This window comes from Bidens hawaiensis, unplaced genomic scaffold (genome assembly GCF_021521415.1).
Source record: "Bidens hawaiensis isolate Kalapana, Puna unplaced genomic scaffold, B.hawaiensis_p1.1 tig00419642_1, whole genome shotgun sequence".
Taxonomy (NCBI): Eukaryota; Viridiplantae; Streptophyta; class Magnoliopsida; order Asterales; family Asteraceae; genus Bidens; species Bidens hawaiensis.
This window is the reverse complement of record NW_027504921.1, coordinates 1-19,186: the sequence shown is the minus strand read 5'-3', so window position 1 is coordinate 19,186 and position 19,186 is coordinate 1. Positions and strand designations below refer to the sequence as shown.

Sequence of the window (19,186 nt, the reverse complement as noted above, 5' to 3'; positions counted from 1 at the left end):
ACCGAAAATATTAGTAAATAGTAATGATATGAAAATGCAAAGATATTTGTAAGAGATGATGCATTAAAAGTTTTTGACCGTGATATAGGCGTTTTCAGTTTATTTTCTTTTATAAATCTCAAACAAAGCTATATGTGCTTTTATAAATTAAGTTCCAAGGTTAACTTTAACCATTCATAAAGCTAACTTTAACCTGAATCCTTCATCTTCTTCCATTGACATTTTGCCATCTTATTATACAGTTGCCAACCCATTGCAATCTTATTATTCCTAAATGGTCCAAACTCCAAATGGGGGTAAGAAACCTTTTTTACAATCCTTGAATTTCTTCCGTAACGTTCAGGGTTGTTCCGGTTTGAGAGAGGAGCAGCGGCCGAACGCTTTATTACAACCAGCTCGGTTGTTCATATTTCTTAGAATCAATATTTAACAAACTCATAGGAAAAAAGTCTTCTAGAACACAAATGTAAAATAGTCCAAATATACTTTACATGTTACATAAAGTAAACTACTCCTAGTAACTCAAAAATGTAACAACCTAGTTTACCTCCAAACACATTAGACCCTAAATACTAATCACCCTCAAATGGGTCCTTGTTTCCCTTTCATCTTTATACACAAACATTATCCATTTAACTCAAAAATTTTAAACAAAACAGAACAAACATTAAAAAAACACCTTACCTGTTTCCTTTTAGATGCATGCATGCTTGCTTGCTTGCTTGCTTACATAACCGCCTTTTGCCTCATCTCTATCACCTTCCTGTGAGAATTCGAGTGCAGAGACGGAACAAAAGTCGGACTTAAAGCCGGCCGGTACTCAGGGTAAAGCCGCCCGGACCGATACCGGACCCCACATGCGTTACAAAGCGTTTTTGGGCCCATCGGGCCTTCCCTCCATTGTGGCGTTTTGGTAATCTCACAGTGGGCACATTTCTTAATCCCCGGCACCTCAACCGATCGTTTTGTTTCCACATGAATCTTTTTGCCTTTGTTTGGATGTCCCATGAAATGAGACATTAACCACGGGTTGGTGGTTGGTCTCATACGTTTGGCTCGGATCCTTACGGGAACTGGGATCTCTGTGCCAAACGAGACGCCTTTATTGTTTGAGCTTGAGGAGCGGCTTTCGAGGACCGAGTTTGGACTCGGTGCCTCGAAAGGCACTTGTAAAGGATATAGCTTATTACTTTCAACATAAGCCGGCTTTTGTCTTAGCTGAGAAATCATGACATTCTGTTCTTGACAACTTTTGTTATTCTGTCAAAGAACAAAGATAATATATAACTACTGTACATGAGAATGTGATTTCGGAGGGAAGCAAGATACTTACTAGGGGTGTAAACGAGCTGAGCTACTTGCAAACTACTTGAGATAGGCTCGCTAAAAAGCTCGATCGAGCCGAGCTTAATCAAGCCCGAGCCCAAGCTCGAGTATAAAAGTAAGCTCGTTTAATAAACGAACTCAAGCCCGAGCCGGCTCGCGAGCCTGTCATTTATATAATTTTAAAAATATATATTTAATAATTATTAATTGATTTATATAATGTTATGAAAAAAATAAATAAACATAACTAAATAATATATATTATTTTATACATACAACTATAATAGAAAAAACATATAAAAATATTTATAATTATACAAAAAATAATTTATAAAAAGTAATCAAGCCGAGCTCAAGCTTTGAAAATAGAGCTCGAAACGAGCTGAGCTCGAGCCTAGTTGAGCTAGGCTCGGCTCGGTTCGTTTGCACCCCTAATACTTACAAGCACAGGGTGGTGGAAGGGTGGATCCGCGTAAGAGCCAAAGTTATCGGCGCCAACGACTTGAGGAGCCGGAGGCGGGATAACCTCTTTGAAAACCTCAGTTGGTATAGGCCCGAGTTTAGAGGCCCAGTCTTCAGCAAAGCCATCTCCTTCAAGACTCTCCATTGGGAAATCAAGCATATTAAGAATATCACCGAAACAATCCTCATCGTTCGCTCGGTGAGTATTAACACCGAAACAATCCTCATCGTTTGCGCAGTGAGTATTGTAATCAACGGTGGAAAAAACAGGCTCGGTTTTGCACATTCTGTTATCCTGCAAGGAGAATACAATCGGATATACGATTAACGTAACATATATTTAACAACTTAATGTTTCTTATAAGAAGAAACAAAATATGTGACAAAGGTACCTTTTGGTTAAGTTCGTGCAAGCACAATGTGTCGTGGGACAAGACAAGTTCGTGAGTTACAACTCAAGTTAATGAATATTTTTAATTTTTTAAGCTGTTTAATATTTAATAGTTTAGTTTTGAGCATGCACAAGAGAAGATATTCGAAATCAGTTTTAATGTTATAATATTGACCGACTTAATATTTAAAGGAAGGAATGAAATCAAACTATTTATTGCTATGTGTTAATTTAAGTTATAACTCCAAAATGGTTTTTTATTTGAAATTAAAAAAAGAAATAATTACATTTTTCCTAAAGAGAGAAAGAACCAATGAAATCAATTTAACTGTTTCAGTGTAGGTTGCTTCATTAAATTGGAAACGAATAAAAGGGTAAAATAGCAAAAGCGGTCCTTTGGTCAAATAGTGGTAGTTTCACTTTCTTTGGTAAATTAGATTTTAGTACTCCAATATCATGATATACATGTTGAGTATATTGATAAAATTATAATGGTCATGTCATCAACTTTCATAAATGAATATTTTATTGACTCTTATCTAAATTAGCTTTTTTTTACTTTCAAACGACTAATCTAGACTAGCAAATGCAATTTGCTAGACACAACATTACACCTTGATACATTTACACTAACACAACAATTAACGAAATTAGCGTTGGATTATTTTGAATTGGGGCAAACGCAATTAATTAATTTTCATTACAAGTGAAAATGTGATTAGTCATAATGTCAATATGAGTTATCATAAGCTAGTTTGTCAGTTAAATCCAATTAACCATTTTTTAAACTGACGTAAGTTTTACTAAATGATTTAAATCTTTAATTTTCTTTAATATTTATATTTTTCTAAAACAAGCTACCTAAGTGTAATTATCACGTCAACCCATTTACACCATGTATTAATTACATATTATACTGTTAGGATATGTGTAATGGGGCCCTACAAATTGACGGGGGACATGTAACGCCTAATCAGCAAAGGAGAGAATGTAGTAATATGTAGCCCAATATATATGTATAGACTATAGATATATATATCAACATATTAAAATACTATTATTTTCAAACTCAAATCCGGCAACAAATATACCCCCCTGTCGCCCCTCTTATTGGGGGCGGTGTTCCTCCATCTCATCACCGATGTTGCCCACAAATGCCGCCCCACTACACTCACTCTCACCTGGTGCGCTCACCTTGGTTAACACATTATACATTACAATAACCCATTTTAAATAATAATAATAGATGACGCAAATACCCTCCTCTCCACATCCTATGGTTTTCTAAAACCATGGCTTTAGAAACTCACCCGATGCATACATTTTTTTCGCTACCTGAAGAAACACTAAATGACCCTGGCAGATTACGGATAATCTTAGGGTCAAGTAGATGTTTCCCACGAGGGTTAGGTCCGGCAAATATGGTTATTCTTCTGATGACATGCAAAACAGACACCGTGAGCTCGTCACTGAGAAGGGGGGTACCTCCTTGTGACCACCCTCCGGCGTGAGAATCAGACTAGATTGCTCTGAATACAAGTGTATATTAAGAGAAATAGCTAGAGCAGATAAGATATGTGATGGTATATGATAGTATATGATACCGTTCCAAGGTGTTGGAGTATTTATAGCCGAAGGTAGGTTTCCAGGCAGGTACAGCCAGCTGTATAATATTCCTTTTCTACCAACTGTGGGCTACGCACGTGCCATGCTGGTGGTTGGTGGGTAGGCAGCGGCTGATAGTGACATGGCCGGCTGTGTACTATTCCTTTTCCACCAACTGCAGGCTATGTACGTGCCACGACAAGGGTTGGTGAGTAGGCAGCGGCTGATAGTGACATTTTGTACTAGAGCGTGCTCCTCGTCGTACTGTTGTCAGTGAGCTGTCACCCTGTGATTGGTTCATGGGCTGCTTTGGTCAGATCTTGTCTATTTTGTCCATACTTTGGCAGGTATAGTACAAAAGATCCTCCAGAAGCGTACGGACTGGCTCATTTGGGCGGGAGTATTCCCGCCTTGCTCATTCCTTCTTCAGGTGACATTACTGAATTATTGAGAGTTAGTGCCTTGTGCGTGTAGCCTTGCTATTAGTGCGGGTAGCCTTCCCTGATGGCTTGTATCCGCAGCTGCGGGAACAGGCGGGATACTTCACCATTGGGAGGCTTTTCCTGCGGGAACAGCTGGCGTACTGCGCGTAAGGTCTTCATCTCTCTGAGCATGGTGGGTCCTGCGGAACCAGTTGGTCTTTGCGCAAACGTCCCTCTTCAAGGTGAGTCTTGCGGGTCCAACTGGGCCCTGCTGGGACCTACCTCTTCAAGTCCCCCCAGTCCAATGTTCTTCTCATGAATTGTTAATAAGTGAGGTGAACTTTTGGACTTAAGCAAAGGGTTTTGAAAAGGGTTTTTAGTTTTAAGGTTTTCCGTGGGGATTCTTCCCGCGGTTTTCCTAATGTCACGTGCAGAAATTCACGACTTTTCTGCTTGATCTTTGGGTATGATGCGGGTAGGTGTGTAACCTCCTCGCAAGTCAGGAGCGTTGAGTTTCACTTGTGTAGATTCTCCACGAGGTTTTGGTAGTTTTAGACATAGTGATCAATTATGTTAAACAACCAATTCCATCTTGGAGTTTCAAACAATCTAGTTCTCAACATTCCTGCTATGCGGGGATGTTATTTCCCTTTCCACAAGCATGGCCCAGAAGATCCTTCTTGGTTTTAATTCCCTGCAAGTGCTAAGTACGTGAAGGGTTTCGCCTTGACACTGTACCCGCACTCGTCTTATAGTTACTTGACTTCAATTCCCTGCAGTTGCTAAGTATGTGAAGGGTTTCGCCTTGACACTGTACCCGCACTTGTCTTACGGTTTCTTGATTACCAAGGTATTCTTGGCTTCAATTCCCTACAGGTGCTAAGTATGTGAAGAGTTTCGCCTTGACACTGTACCCGCACTTGTCTTACGGTTTCTTGGTTACCATGTGACATCTGCCCCGATCCGACCCGACCCAGGTACCCGTTTCTCTGACCCGATCTCTCTTTTATTATTTAATATTTATACTTATATTTTACTTTTAATAATAATATATATTTTCCTTCCCGCCTCTTTCTCTCTCTTTCTTTCCGCCGTCCCGTCCCTCTTCCTTCTCTCTTTCCACCTTCTTTTCCCTCTTGTCGCCGTCCCACCCTTACGCTTTGTTTCCCTCTTCTCCTTGTTTGTCCTTTGGTTCTTCCCGCCTAAGGATGTCTGCAGCTCCACGCGCCAGACTCCTTACATGGAAGCCTGCGTGAAGACATCTTGTTCCTGCGATGCGTGAAGAGAACTCTTCTCGCAGCGCGCTAAGAATGCATGTTCTTCCCGCAATGCGCTAAGAATGTATGTTCTTCCCGCGATGCGCTTAGAATTCTTGTTCTTCACGCAGCACGCTAAGGATTTGTGATTCTTCCCGCAGTGCGCTAAGGATTGTTGTGCCAGCCTTCGCGCTCGCGCACTCAGCCTTCCCGCGCTTAACCCTTGTATCTTCTGTTTATTCCAGCCTGTATGCTTTTGTGTTGTCTTATCTTCTGTGCTGTTGACCTAACCTATCTAATGTCTGAATAGTTACTTTCGGCGCAGCATGCGTACCAACCCCCATTGGTTGGTAGAAAAAGTGACTGACATTATCTTTTGAGATCTGCTTTTGCCATGCTTGACCAGTACCTTTATCTGATCCGCCCATGCCTGTTACTGTTCCCTGTCAGCTTTATCTTGCCCCCTGCAGCTGCCATATCTTTTGATATCTTTTGCTTTTGGAATCTTTTGCTTTTTGAGATCTTTTCCCCTTTTCTAGGGATTATGTCTCCTAGGGTTTTTCTATAAATAATAATAATATTTCATAACACATCACACACAAAACACTTAATCTCTCCTGTTCTCTTGCTCCTTGCTCTCTCTGCCGTCTTCCTCTCTGCCTCCGTCTTCCTCCTTGTTCTTCCTGCTTTTCCGGTAATATATATTATATATAATAGTTTACTTATTAATTATGCTAACTTATAATCAAGACTTAAAACCAATCGTTAAAACAATAATCTTTAATTATAGGTTAACTTTGCTTGTTTAAGAGTTGATTCTTGCATATCTATCACCGCATCGTTTATCATGTGAGTTATCTCGTATCTAATCCCTTTTTATTTTAAATGCTTTGGGATGTTCATGTGTTCATACAAAACTTGAGTCTTAAACTTGTTTATGAACTTTAGTCGCGCAGTATCCCATGTGTTGAGGACGTTTACTTGGCTGTTTATTTGTATGTGTGTATCATTAACCGCTTTGTTCGGCCTATTCCGCAGTTCCGTTGGTACCATTAGTTGAACACGGGAGACCTATCGTTTACGGTTTTCTTTGTTTACACTTGCACAGATGTTTTCTCGTTTTTATGCTCAATTGGGAGCATGGATTGAACTATGATCTATGAACTATCTTAGGCTTGATCACAATCTGATTACACCCTTGTTAAACTCTAGACATACACGTGTTGCGCGCAGATTTACTGTGATTATCTATGATTATCTATTAAACTTGATTTCTCACCAACACGCAAGTGTTTGACGTTTATTTTAACACATGTTCAGGTTTGCAGTAGCTGTTTTGGAGCTTGTGGACACGTAGGACGTTTTTACTTTTGGACCTAGAATTAAAATGTATCAAGACAAGTTAATGTTGTTTGAATGTTATAATTTATAATATATTGATTTATGTTTGATTTATGTTCTTTATTTTCCCCGCTGCGCGTGCGCGATAAAATGTGTATTAATAAATATTGACACCAATAGTGTCGCGAGTAATGAAGCAATATGTGGCGCCCCGATGTATAATCCGCCTTTGGTCGGGGTGTTACAGATTGGTATCAGAGCTCGTTGACTTTAGGATAGGTGGTTAGACGTAACGGCCTAGAATACCTAAGAGTCCCTTCTCGCGCATGAGAGAAATCTCATGTTTGCGCGCTTATTGTTAATTACTCGTTATTTATGAATATGCTCGCGCCTGCGCAGTATATGATTTTATTCCGCGATATTTCGATTTTTGTGAATTTCGATTTTTATTGATTTTACTTACATATTCGTTTGTTGGGATTGAAAATCCGAAAAGTCATGGTGATACATGAATAGTTGATTTTCAATTTCCATTTACGATTATGTTCTGAGGTTGGAGACTTGAAAAGTCATGGTGATACATGAATTGTCAACCTCCAATACTCATTTTCTTGTGTATTTTATGTTGAGGATTGAAAAGTCATGGTGATACATGAATCGTCAATCTCCAATGCTCGTTTGCTCGTATATTTTAAATTGGGAATTCGGAGAGTCATGGTGATACATGAATTGTCGATTCTTGATTCGAATTTGTTACCTTTATTAAGTCTGCATTTAGGATCATTTATTTTACTTTAACTGTTGACTGTAACTGACTCCGTGAAACCAAGCTTTATAAGATTAAAACTTTGCGCTAAAACCAAGATATTAACTAAAATTAAAATTTTTATAGAATGCCTCCGCTATCTCGCCGATTTCAGAGAAGAGAAGCCTCGCGCATGCGTAGACAGCAACGTTCCCAGGAAATGGCCGCCGCAATAGCCCAAGCTTTGAGCCAAAACAATGCTAATACCTCCAGTTATAACATTAAGTCCTTTAATGCGGGTAACCCTCCGAAGTTCACAGGTCTTGAAGGAGCCACCGTGATGCTCCAATGGCTTGAGAAGATTGAAAACGCTTTCCTCCATACCCAATGCCCCTCAGAAAGACGAACCCTATATGCTTCCAGTGTCCTGGAATCCAGAGCGCTTACATGGTGGAATGGAGTAGCTCATGCGCGTGGCGCAGAGGCTGCTTCTAGCATGACATGGGAGGAATTCAAGGAAATTCTTACGCGAGAATTCTGCCCTCCCAACGAAGTTAAGCGCCTGGAGGAAGAATTCTGGAACTTGAAGCAATACAGCGGTGAAGCGCGCGAGTACGCGACGCGCTTCCACGAGCTAAGCTTACTGGTCCCTCACCTTGTTACCCCTTCCCGCCGAGCCATCGAGAAATTCCTTGGGGGTCTCCCCATGGAAATTCAAGATTCTGTATGGGCCAGAAACCCAGTAACCCTCTCTGACGCCATCGAATTGGCCGCTGTGCTCAGCGACAACCATGTCAGAGCAGGAACCCTGTTCCTGCGGGGAACTGAGAAGACCAAACCCAAGACTGTCCCTGAACCAACAGAAACCAAACCAGAACCCTCAAACCATAACCAGAAACGTAGGCGCAGACAAGCCTATGCGCTTACCAACCCGCCCATTACCCAACAACCCATTTATCAACCTCCAGTTTACGCGCCTAACCCACTGTCAACCTACCCAGCACCTCCTGTAGTCCACAACTATGCCTTAACCAACCCCGCACTCCCTGCCCCGCCAACTAAGAAACCTTACACAGGAAACTAACCCTTTTGCCCAACCTGTAGACTTCATCACCCACCTCAAGTCCCGTGTCGACAATGTAACCGATGTGGCCGCGTAGGTCACTCCGTTGAGTACTGTAGAACCCCTCCCTCCAATCCGATTGCGCCAACACCACCAGCCTACCCGCAGAACCCACAGCCAACTTACCAAAACCCACGACCCAGATCGTGCTTTAACTGCGGTGATCCAAGTCATTTCCGGAACGCGTGCCCAAGGCTACAAGTTCAGATTACTCAAGCGAATCCGGTGAACCAAATTTCGAACCAGGTGACGCGTGGCCGAGCTTTTAACATAACCGCGCACCAAGCGCAAGCGAATAACGACGTAGTTAATGGTACATTTTTGCTTAACGGATTTTATGCATCTATGCTTTTTGATACTGGCGCCGATAGAAGTTTTATCTCTCGCGCCTTTGAGCGGAAGCTTGCGCGACCGCGCGATAACTTAAAAGAAGATTTTTCAGTTGAATTGGCTAATGGCGAAATTGTTTTAATAAACTCGGTAATTAAAGATTGCACGCTTAACCTTAACGAAAACGATTTTCTGATCGACCTCATCCCTATGCCTCTTGGAAGCTTTGATGTTATCATTGGTATGGACTGGCTCTCGAAGAATCGCGCCGAAGTTATTTGCGCCAAGAAATTGATTCGCATTCCTCGAGAAAATGGTGATCTTCATATTTACGGCGAGAAACCCTCCAGTGGTCTTAAACTTATGTCTTGCGCCAAAGCCCAAAGACTCATGCGGAAGAAGTGTATTGCATTTCTAGCCCATGTGGTTAAACCCGATGAAGGAAAGAAGCTTCGCGATATCCCTGTTGTGCGTGATTTTCCTGAAGTTTTTCCTGATGATCTTCCTGGTATCCCTCCCGCTCGTGAAGTCGAGTTTCGTGTTGATCTTGTCCCTGGTGCTTCCCCCGTTGCTAAATCTCCTTACCGTCTTGCACCCGCTGAGATGCAAGAATTGGCCAGCCAACTTCAAGAGTTGACTGCTAAAGGATTCATTCGCCCTAGCTCTTCGCCCTGGGGTGCTCCGGTGTTGTTCGTTAAAAAGAAAGATGGATCGTTTCGCATGTGTATTGATTACCGCGAGTTGAACAAACTCACCATTAAGAACCGGTATCCCTTACCGCGTATTGACGACCTCTTTGATCAACTCCAAGGTGCCTCCTGTTTCTCGAAGATCGATCTCCGTTCTGGTTATCATCAGTTGCGTATCCGCGATGAAGATGTTCCGAAGACTGCTTTTCGAACTCGTTATGGCCATTTTGAATTCTTGGTCATGTCCTTCGGTCTAACCAACGCACCCGCCGTTTTCATGGATCTAATGAATCGGGTGTGTAGGCCTTTCTTGGATAAATTCGTGATCGTGTTTATCGATGATGTTCTGGTGTATTCTAAGACCAAGGCCGAGCATGAGCAACATCTCCGATTGGTATTGCAAAAGCTTAGAGCCGAGCAACTCTATGCTAAGCTTTCCAAGTGTGAATTTTGGTCTGATGAAGTACAGTTTCTTGGTCATGTTGTAGACAAGATGGGTATTCATGTCGACCCATCCAAGATTGAAGCAATCAAGAACTGGATTACGCCATCCTCTCCTTCTGAGATCCGTTCCTTTCTGGGCTTAGCTGGTTATTACCGGCGTTTCATTTCGAACTTCTCAAAGATCGCTTTGCCTTTAACAGCTCTTACGCACAAAGGTAAACCATATATTTGGGGCTCGAAGCAAGAAGAAGCCTTTCTGACGCTCAAGCGTTTGTTGTGTGAAGCTCCTGTTCTTGCGCTACCTGAGGGTAATGATGATTTTGTCGTGTATTGCGATGCATCCAACCAAGGTCTCGGTTGTGTTCTTATGCAACGAGGCAAGGTTATCGCTTACGCATCAAGGCAACTCAAGGTTCATGAAAAGAATTATACAACTCACGACCTCGAGCTTGGTGCAGTTGTTTTTGCCTTGAAGATCTGGAGACACTACCTTTATGGTACTAAGTGTATCCTCTACACTGACCATAAAAGCCTTCAGCATATCTTTGATCAAAAGGAACTTAACATGAGGCAACGCCGATGGAACGAACTCATCAGCGATTACGATTGTGAGATCCGGTATCATCCTGGTAAGGCTAATGTGGTAGCCGATGCGCTCAGCCGAAAACCCTGCCAACTTAACTGTATCTTGCCGCGCACCCAGCTTCACTTCGCGCCGATTCAAAGCAACCTTGAATCGCGTATTCGTGACGCGCAGCGCGCATCCATCAGTAATGGTAACCTTCGCGCCGAGTTAGCGTGTGGCGCGGAAGCACTCTTTGTCCCTAATCTGAGTGGAATTCTCTGCTATCTCAATCGCATCTGGATCCCTTGTGATGAGAATCTTCGCGCTGATATCCTGAGTGAAGCGCACAAATCTCGATATTCTATTCATCCTGGCGCTGATAAGATGTACAAGAATTTGCGCATTACTTATTGGTGGCCTGGCATGAAAAAGGATATTGCTGTGTTCGTAGCTAAGTGCCTGACTTGTTCTAAAGTTAAAGCTGAACACCAACGCCCATCTGGTTTGCTCGAACAACCAGAAATTCCTACGTGGAAATGGGAAGGTATAGCGATGGACTTTATTACCAAGTTACCTTTGACAGCAAGCAAACATGATAGCATTTGGGTAATAGTGGATCGATTGACTAAATCTGCTCACTTTCTGCCCATTCGTGAAAACTACCGTGTTGAGCATCTCGCGCAGCTTTATGTCAAGGAAATTGTCTGCCGCCATGGTACTCCTTTGAGCATCATATCCGATCGCGATGGCCGTTTTATATCTCGCTTTTGGAAATCTCTCCAATCTGCGCTAGGAACTCGCTTGGACATGAGTACGGCATATCATCCTCAGACTGACGGTCAGTCTGAGCGAACTATTCAAACTCTTGAGGATATGCTCCGATCTTATGTTCTTGATTTTGGAGGTAATTGGGATTCACACCTGCCTTTGATCGAGTTTTCTTATAACAACAGCTATCATTCCAGTATCGGTATGGCCCCATTTGAAGCACTTTACGGTCGTAAATGCCGCTCCCCGATTTGTTGGAGCGAAGTGGGTGAAACTCAAATCACAGGACCCGAACTTGTTCAAGAGACAACCGATAAAATCGCCAAGATCCGTGATCATTTGCTGACTGCCAGAAGCCGACAGAAGAGTTACGCAGATCGTAGGCGAAAGCCTCTCGAATTTCAAGTTGGTGATCTTGTTCTCCTCAAAGTGTCGCCTTGGAAAGGTGTTGTCCGCTTTGGGAAGAAGGGTAAGCTTGCTCCTCGTTATGTTGGTCCATTCAAGATTCTCGCGCGTGTGGGAAAAGTTGCCTACAGACTTGACCTGCCGCTCGCGCTCAGTAATGTGCATCCAACGTTCCATGTTTCCAATCTCAAGAAGTGTTTAGCTGACGAGAACCTTCACATTCCACTTGATGAAGTTCAAGTTGATGAATCCATGCATTTCATTGAGAAGCCTGTTGAGATTATGGATCGCGAGGTTAAGCAAACCAAGCGCAGTCGTATCCCTATCGTGAAAGTTCGCTGGGAGTCCAAGCGCGGAGCCGAGTTTACATGGGAAAGGGAAGATCAAATGAAGATCAAGTACCCGCACCTGTTCTCTGCGCAACATACTTCGAGATAAATTTCGGGACGAAATTTCTTAAAGTAGGGGAGACTGTGACATCTGCCCCGATCCGACCCGACCCAGGTACCCGTTTCTCTGACCCGATCTCTCTTTTATTATTTAATATTTATACTTATATTTTACTTTTAATAATAATATATATTTTCCTTCCCGCCTCTTTCTCTCTCTTTCTTTCCGCCGTCCCGTCCCTCTTCCTTCTCTCTTTCCACCTTCTTTTCCCTCTTGTCGCCGTCCCACCCTTACGCTTTGTTTCCCTCTTCTCCTTGTTTGTCCTTTGGTTCTTCCCGCCTAAGGATGTCTGCAGCTCCACGCGCCAGACTCCTTACATGGAAGCCTGCGTGAAGACATCTTGTTCCTGCGATGCGTGAAGAGAACTCTTCTCGCAGCGCGCTAAGAATGCATGTTCTTCCCGCAATGCGCTAAGAATGTATGTTCTTCCCGCGATGCGCTTAGAATTCTTGTTCTTCACGCAGCACGCTAAGGATTTGTGATTCTTCCCGCAGTGCGCTAAGGATTGTTGTGCCAGCCTTCGCGCTCGCGCACTCAGCCTTCCCGCGCTTAACCCTTGTATCTTCTGTTTATTCCAGCCTGTATGCTTTTGTGTTGTCTTATCTTCTGTGCTGTTGACCTAACCTATCTAATGTCTGAATAGTTACTTTCGGCGCAGCATGCGTACCAACCCCCATTGGTTGGTAGAAAAAGTGACTGACATTATCTTTTGAGATCTGCTTTTGCCATGCTTGACCAGTACCTTTATCTGATCCGCCCATGCCTGTTACTGTTCCCTGTCAGCTTTATCTTGCCCCCTGCAGCTGCCATATCTTTTGATATCTTTTGCTTTTGGAATCTTTTGCTTTTTGAGATATTTTCCCCTTTTCTAGGGATTATGTCTCCTAGGGTTTTTCTATAAATAATAATAATATTTCATAACACATCACACACAAAACACTTAATCTCTCCTGTTCTCTTGCTCCTTGCTCTCTCTGCCGTCTTCCTCTCTGCCTCTGTCTTCCTCCTTGTTCTTCCTGCTTTTCCGGTAATATATATTATATATAATAGTTTACTTATTAATTATGCTAACTTATAATCAAGACTTAAAACCAATCGTTAAAACAATAATCTTTAATTATAGGTTAACTTTGCTTGTTTAAGAGTTGATTCTTGCATATCTATCACCGCATCGTTTATCATGTGAGTTATCTCGTATCTAATCCCTTTTTATTTTAAATGCTTTGGGATGTTCATGTGTTCATACAAAACTTGAGTCTTAAACTTGTTTATGAACTTTAGTCGCGCAGTATCCCATGTGTTGAGGACGTTTACTTGGCTGTTTATTTGTATGTGTGTATCATTAACCGCTTTGTTCGGCCTATTCCGCAGTTCCGTTGGTACCATTAGTTGAACACGGGAGACCTATCGTTTACGGTTTTCTTTGTTTACACTTGCACAGATGTTTTCTCGTTTTTATGCTCAATTGGGAGCATGGATTGAACTATGATCTATGAACTATCTTAGGCTTGATCACAATCTGATTACACCCTTGTTAAACTCTAGACATACACGTGTTGCGCGCAGATTTACTGTGATTATCTATGATTATCTATTAAACTTGATTTCTCACCAACACGCAAGTGTTTGACGTTTATTTTAACACATGTTCAGGTTTGCAGTAGCTGTTTTGGAGCTTGTGGACACGTAGGACGTTTTTACTTTTGGACCTAGAATTAAAATGTATCAAGACAAGTTAATGTTGTTTGAATGTTATAATTTATAATATATTGATTTATGTTTGATTTATGTTCTTTATTTTCCCCGCTGCGCGTGCGCGATAAAATGTGTATTAATAAATATTGACACCAATAGTGTCGCGAGTAATGAAGCAATATGTGGCGCCCCGATGTATAATCCGCCTTTGGTCGGGGTGTTACATACCAAGGTAAGGGGGTATATTCCCTCTTATTTTTGAATCTTTGTTTCACGCATATTTTAGTTTAACTTAGCAATTTCTTGAGTAGTTTGGATAAGTTAACCTTTCAACGTGGCAGATGATAGGTTAAAGTTTTGCTTTCTCTTTCGTGATTGTGCGGGTAAGACCGTCACTTTCACTTAGTAGGATGGCTAAACTTTACCTATATCTGACCTGCGTGAAGGTTTTCCTCATCTTTTCCTTAGAAATTTTCTAAGTGTTTTAAATAAGTTAACCTTTCGACGCGCGGTTGTCAATAGGTTGATGTTCAGTTTCCTCTATCATGATTGTGCGGGTAGGACCATCACTTTCATTTAGTGGGATGACCAAACTTCACCTATAACTGATCTGCGTGAAGGTTTTCCTCATCTTTTCAGAAATTTTCTAAGTGTTTTGAATAAGTTAACCTTTCGACGCGTGGTTGTCAATAGGTTAATGTTCAGTTTCCTCTATCATGATTGTGCGGGTAGGACCGTCACTTTCATTTAGTGGGATGACCAAACTTCACCTATAACTGACCTGCATGAAGGTTTTCCTCATCTTTTCCTTATAAATTTTTACCGTTTTTTGTGTTTACGCGGGTTTTGCCGCCTTCCACACGCAACGACTTACTTCTTTCCATATTTATTCGGTGAATACCGGCATATCAGTCTGAAAAGTTCATAAGTATAAATGTAAGACCATCAGCGTCAATGTGATTTGGAGAATCATTTCCATTAGAAGTGGCTCTAGGCCTTTTCTTTACAAGTTTGGAATTGATCTACATGCAGCCTGTGTAATTGAGCTCCCTTCCATGTTCTTGGGATGGGGGTGTCATCGAGCCTTTCGAGCCGATATGCACCTGGTTCGGAATCTCGTTGTTTACGCAGTATGTAGTCTCCAACATTGAAGCTGCAGTTTCATCCGTGTTTTCCCCAACTGGGGTTCTACACGCATTAGCCTGCTTAGCGTCCATTACGCCACGAGGTGAGTGAGTTTCCCATTTCTGACGAATGCTTCGACGACGTCCTTCAAGGCTACGCATTCCTCCGTGGTGTGGCCTTTTGTCCTGTGGAAGTCACAGGATTTGCTTTGATCAGCGTTTGGACGCTGTCGGATTATTGGAGCCTCTGGCCATGGGAGCCTCTCGGTGGCAAATATCTCGGTGACGCTTTTGGTGAGTGGCGTCCATCTGGAGTTCCGGTTCGACGACTGCATGTTATCCTTTCCGCCTAACCGAGGGTGCGAGCCGGATGAGGTGCCAAAGTTTACCCTTGACTGCCAAATACCAAGCTTCCTCTTTTTGTTTTGTCGGGCGGGTAAGGACGTTGTTTTCTCTTGTTTTTTGAGTGTAGAGGTTTGTACTCTGGGGAAGATCTCTACCCAGTTGCTTTTCCGTTTCCGCGAAGCGTTTAGCTGCTGTCATGATGGCATCCCACGTGGATGGCATGCCATCTTTACCCGTTAAGGTGCGGATGAGCTCTGGGTCTTCCGCGCCCTGGATGAAAGCAGCGCGGACAAGATCTTTGCTAATAGTGCCCAGACTTAGCTTCTTTGAATTGAAGCGCGTGATGAAGTCTAATAAAGACTCATCTTCCTCTCGGATGCAGTTGAGGATCGTCCATTGCTCTTCGGTATACTTTCTTTGTTGACTGAAGTGTTGGCTGAACTTTTGCTGGAAGTTTGCCCAATTGTAGATGTGGTGGACCGGTAGACGGTCGAACCACGCTCTGGCTGCCCCAACAAGCGTCATTTGGAACATGTAACACCACGTGGGTTCCGTCCAATTGCTGACGGTTGCCCCCGCTATGAATCTGTTCAAATGATCGTCTGGGTCAGATATACCATCATATGTGCCTATGTTGGACATTTGTTTGGCACTTTTCAGGGCAATTGCTTCCGCAATGTCCCTGGCAAATTTGGACGTTCCCGCATTTGCAACAGTTGGTCTGAAGGTTTTAGAGAAGTCAAGTGGGTTTCCACCCGCGTTTTTTGGTTTAAAGGTTTCTCCAAAATTTCTTCTGTGGAAATCTGCTTGTTTACGCTTCCCTTTCGCCCTATGGCGCGGGTTTGCGTCACTGTCAGATTCTTCCCAATCTTTATCATACTCGCACTCATTACTCATGTTGAGCTGTTGTCGAGTGCTTCCGAATTCGTCAGCCTGTTGGAGTGAACGTAAGCGTTCATCAAACTCAGCTTGGAATTCCTTCTGACGTGCTTCCGCCCACGCTTTAACTTGATCAAGTGTTTGGCGGGGGAGCCTCGTCTGTTGTCTCTCCAACTGGGTATCGGTGAATCCCAGGGGAGGATTATTTACTGCACTTGCCCCGGCTTGGGTAACCGGGGTAGTGTTCGTTAAAATTGTGTACTCGCCGGTGTTCCCCCCAGTAGATGGGGCGTGGTTACCGGAGTTTCTTGGTCACTCGTTGGCCTTGGCATCGGAGTAACCTTAACCATCTTTCCAGAGGTTTTGAAAAAACTGAAAATTAGTTCTAGCTTTTATGCACGGATGGCGCCAATGAAGAAACACTAAATGACCCCGGCAGATTACGGATAATCTTAGGGTCAAGTAGATGTTTCCCACGAGGGTTAGGTCCGGCAAAGATGGTTATTCTTCTGATGACCTGCAAAACAGACACCGTGAGCTCGTCACTGAGAAGGGGGGGTACCTCCTTGTGACCACCCTCCGGCGTGAGAATCAGACTAGATTGCTCTGAATACAAGTGTATATTAAGAGAAATAGCTAGAGCAGATAAGATATGTGATGGTATATGATAGTATATGATACCGTTCCAAGGTGTTGGAGTATTTATAGCCGAATGTAGGTTTCCAAGCAGGTACAGCCAGCTGTATAATATTCCTTTTCTACCAACTGTGGGCTACGCACGTGCCATGCTGGTGGTTGGTAGGTAGGCAGCGGCTGATAGTGACATGGCCGGCTGTGTACTATTCCTTTTCCACCAACTGCAGGCTATGTACGTGCCACGACAAGGGTTGGTGAGTAGGCAGCGGCTGATAGTGACATTTTGTACTAGAGTGTGCTCCTCGTCGTACTGTTGTCAGTGAGCTGTCACCCTGTGATTGGTTCATGGGCTGCTTTGGTCAGATCTTGTCTATTTTGTCCATACCTTGGCAGGTATAGTACAAAAGATCCTCCAGAAGCGTACGGACTGGCTCATTTGGGCGGGAGTATTCCCGCCTTGCTCATTCCTTCTTCAGGTGACATTACTGAATTATTGAGAGTTAGTGCCTTGTGCGTGTAGCCTTGCTATTAGTGCGGGTAGCCTTCCCTGATGGCTTGTATCCGCAGCTGCGGGAACAGGCGGGGTACTTCACCATTGGGAGGCTTTTCCTGTGGGAACAGCTGGCGTACTGCGCGTAAGGTCTTCATCTCTCTGAGCATGGTGGGTCCTGCGGAACCAGTTGGTCTTTGCGCAGACGTCCCTCTTCAATGTGAGTCTTGCGGGTCCAACTGGGCCCTGCTGGGGACCTATCTCTTCACTACCATTAAACAATTAACCAAAATTATTTTCACATAGTTACTCCCTTAAAAGTTAAAACCATTTACTTTTTTTTTTTTGAACGAACAACAAAGTAACGCCGGGTACTACGTACGCGGCCCCCATTGGCTAAAGGTAGCCCGAGCCGGCCACTAGTCTGGACGGACAGAGCCCCTAGCGGTCCACCTATTGAGGGATTCACCGGATAAAACCCGACCCCCACGCCCACCAACTGGCACGACAGCGAGGAGCCGGTAAAACCGGGTGAGATCAGTACTCGAACCCTGGCAAGCCAGGGTCATCCCTCCCATATAAATTGGTGACAGTAAGGTTTGAACCATCTACCATTGAGACACAACCAATTTAAAAAAAAAACCATTTACTTTAAAAAATATAATTAAAAAGTAAAAAAAGCAATGCAATACAACACTCCTATGCGTGTTACTTTAACCGAACCTACCCAACTTTATTCTTAAAAAAGCAAAAAACGACGTCGTAACGACACATCACACCGTTCATCAAACTTACCCTAAAAAACACGACATCTCAATCTCAGACCACCGTCGGAGAAACCAAGGAAACCAAAACCTTAACCTTAACAGAAACAAACCCACTTTCCAATTAACCAAACAAGACCAATTCGATACTAAATCGAAACCTGAATCTGAATCTGACAAAATAAAGAACGAATTAACTGACCTGTGTGTCCATGGAGAATCTGGTTACCATCGAACAGACAGAAATCAATTTGATGAATCGAATTGAAGAGGTGAGTGATTTTTATTTTAGGGCAAAGAGAAAATGGGGAAATTAGAAATGAAATGAAATTAAAAAAATGGAGTTAATGGGGGGGGGGGGGGGGGTTGATGGTGCATGGGACCATGTGGTGGGGTAGGATGCAGGTGATTAAATTAAAAATTAAAGAGAGTAAATGTGAAGTGATTAATTACAATACATTACAACAAAACCATGGCCCACCATCACATGTTATGCAATGCTACGCCCCCACTTCATGGATCGGGTCGCAACTTGCTTGTCATACACCGACACCCCACATTTCACACTATTATTGTTATACCATAAGTTTTTTTTTTTAATAATAAATTGTAGTTATAATAATAAGTATTGCTTTTAGAAAAAAAAATATATTAATGATATTCGCGTGATCTATAGTATCATGTGTTTTAGCATGTGCCAATATAACATTTGATTCGATACGAGATTAATAATAATATTAATTAGTTTTTGTAATAAAATATCTGAATAATCATATTGACTTTTACTTTTAGTATTGTATTTCTTTTTTTTTTTAATATAAAAAAGGTAACAAAAACCGTTATGACACTGATTTGGTCGGTATCGGATAAATTTGTTACGGCACGGACACTAAATCAAGGTTAGGTTTGTTAAAATGTTAGTTATGGTATC

General features: G+C 42.7%; 1 protein-coding gene across 1 annotated transcript; it reads right to left on the bottom strand.

Annotated features, from left to right (window-relative positions):
• Positions 1-481: 481 nt before the first annotated feature.
• LOC143609464 (GATA transcription factor 11-like) lies at positions 482-18,585 on the bottom strand. Its single transcript, XM_077084213.1, has 3 exons — positions 18,458-18,585; positions 1,769-2,083; positions 482-1,260 (listed from the first exon to the last, which is right to left on the bottom strand). Exons 1-3 carry the CDS (start codon positions 18,485-18,487, stop codon positions 727-729), a joined length of 879 nt encoding a protein of 292 aa, XP_076940328.1. The 5' UTR covers positions 18,488-18,585; the 3' UTR covers positions 482-726.
• Between the last annotated feature and the right edge of the window lie 601 nt (positions 18,586-19,186).

Excerpts from the sequence above, each read along its gene's own strand:
- LOC143609464 (XM_077084213.1), bottom strand. The coding sequence starts at position 18,487 with ATGGTAACCAGATTCTCCATGGACACACAG. Across the intron at positions 2,084-18,457 it reads GATTCTCCATGGACACACAG|GATAACAGAATGTGCAAAAC; the intron begins GTCAGTTAATTC and ends TTCTCCTTGCAG. Across the intron at positions 1,261-1,768 it reads CCTTCCACCACCCTGTGCTT|AATAACAAAAGTTGTCAAGA; the intron begins GTAAGTATTAGG and ends GTTCTTTGACAG.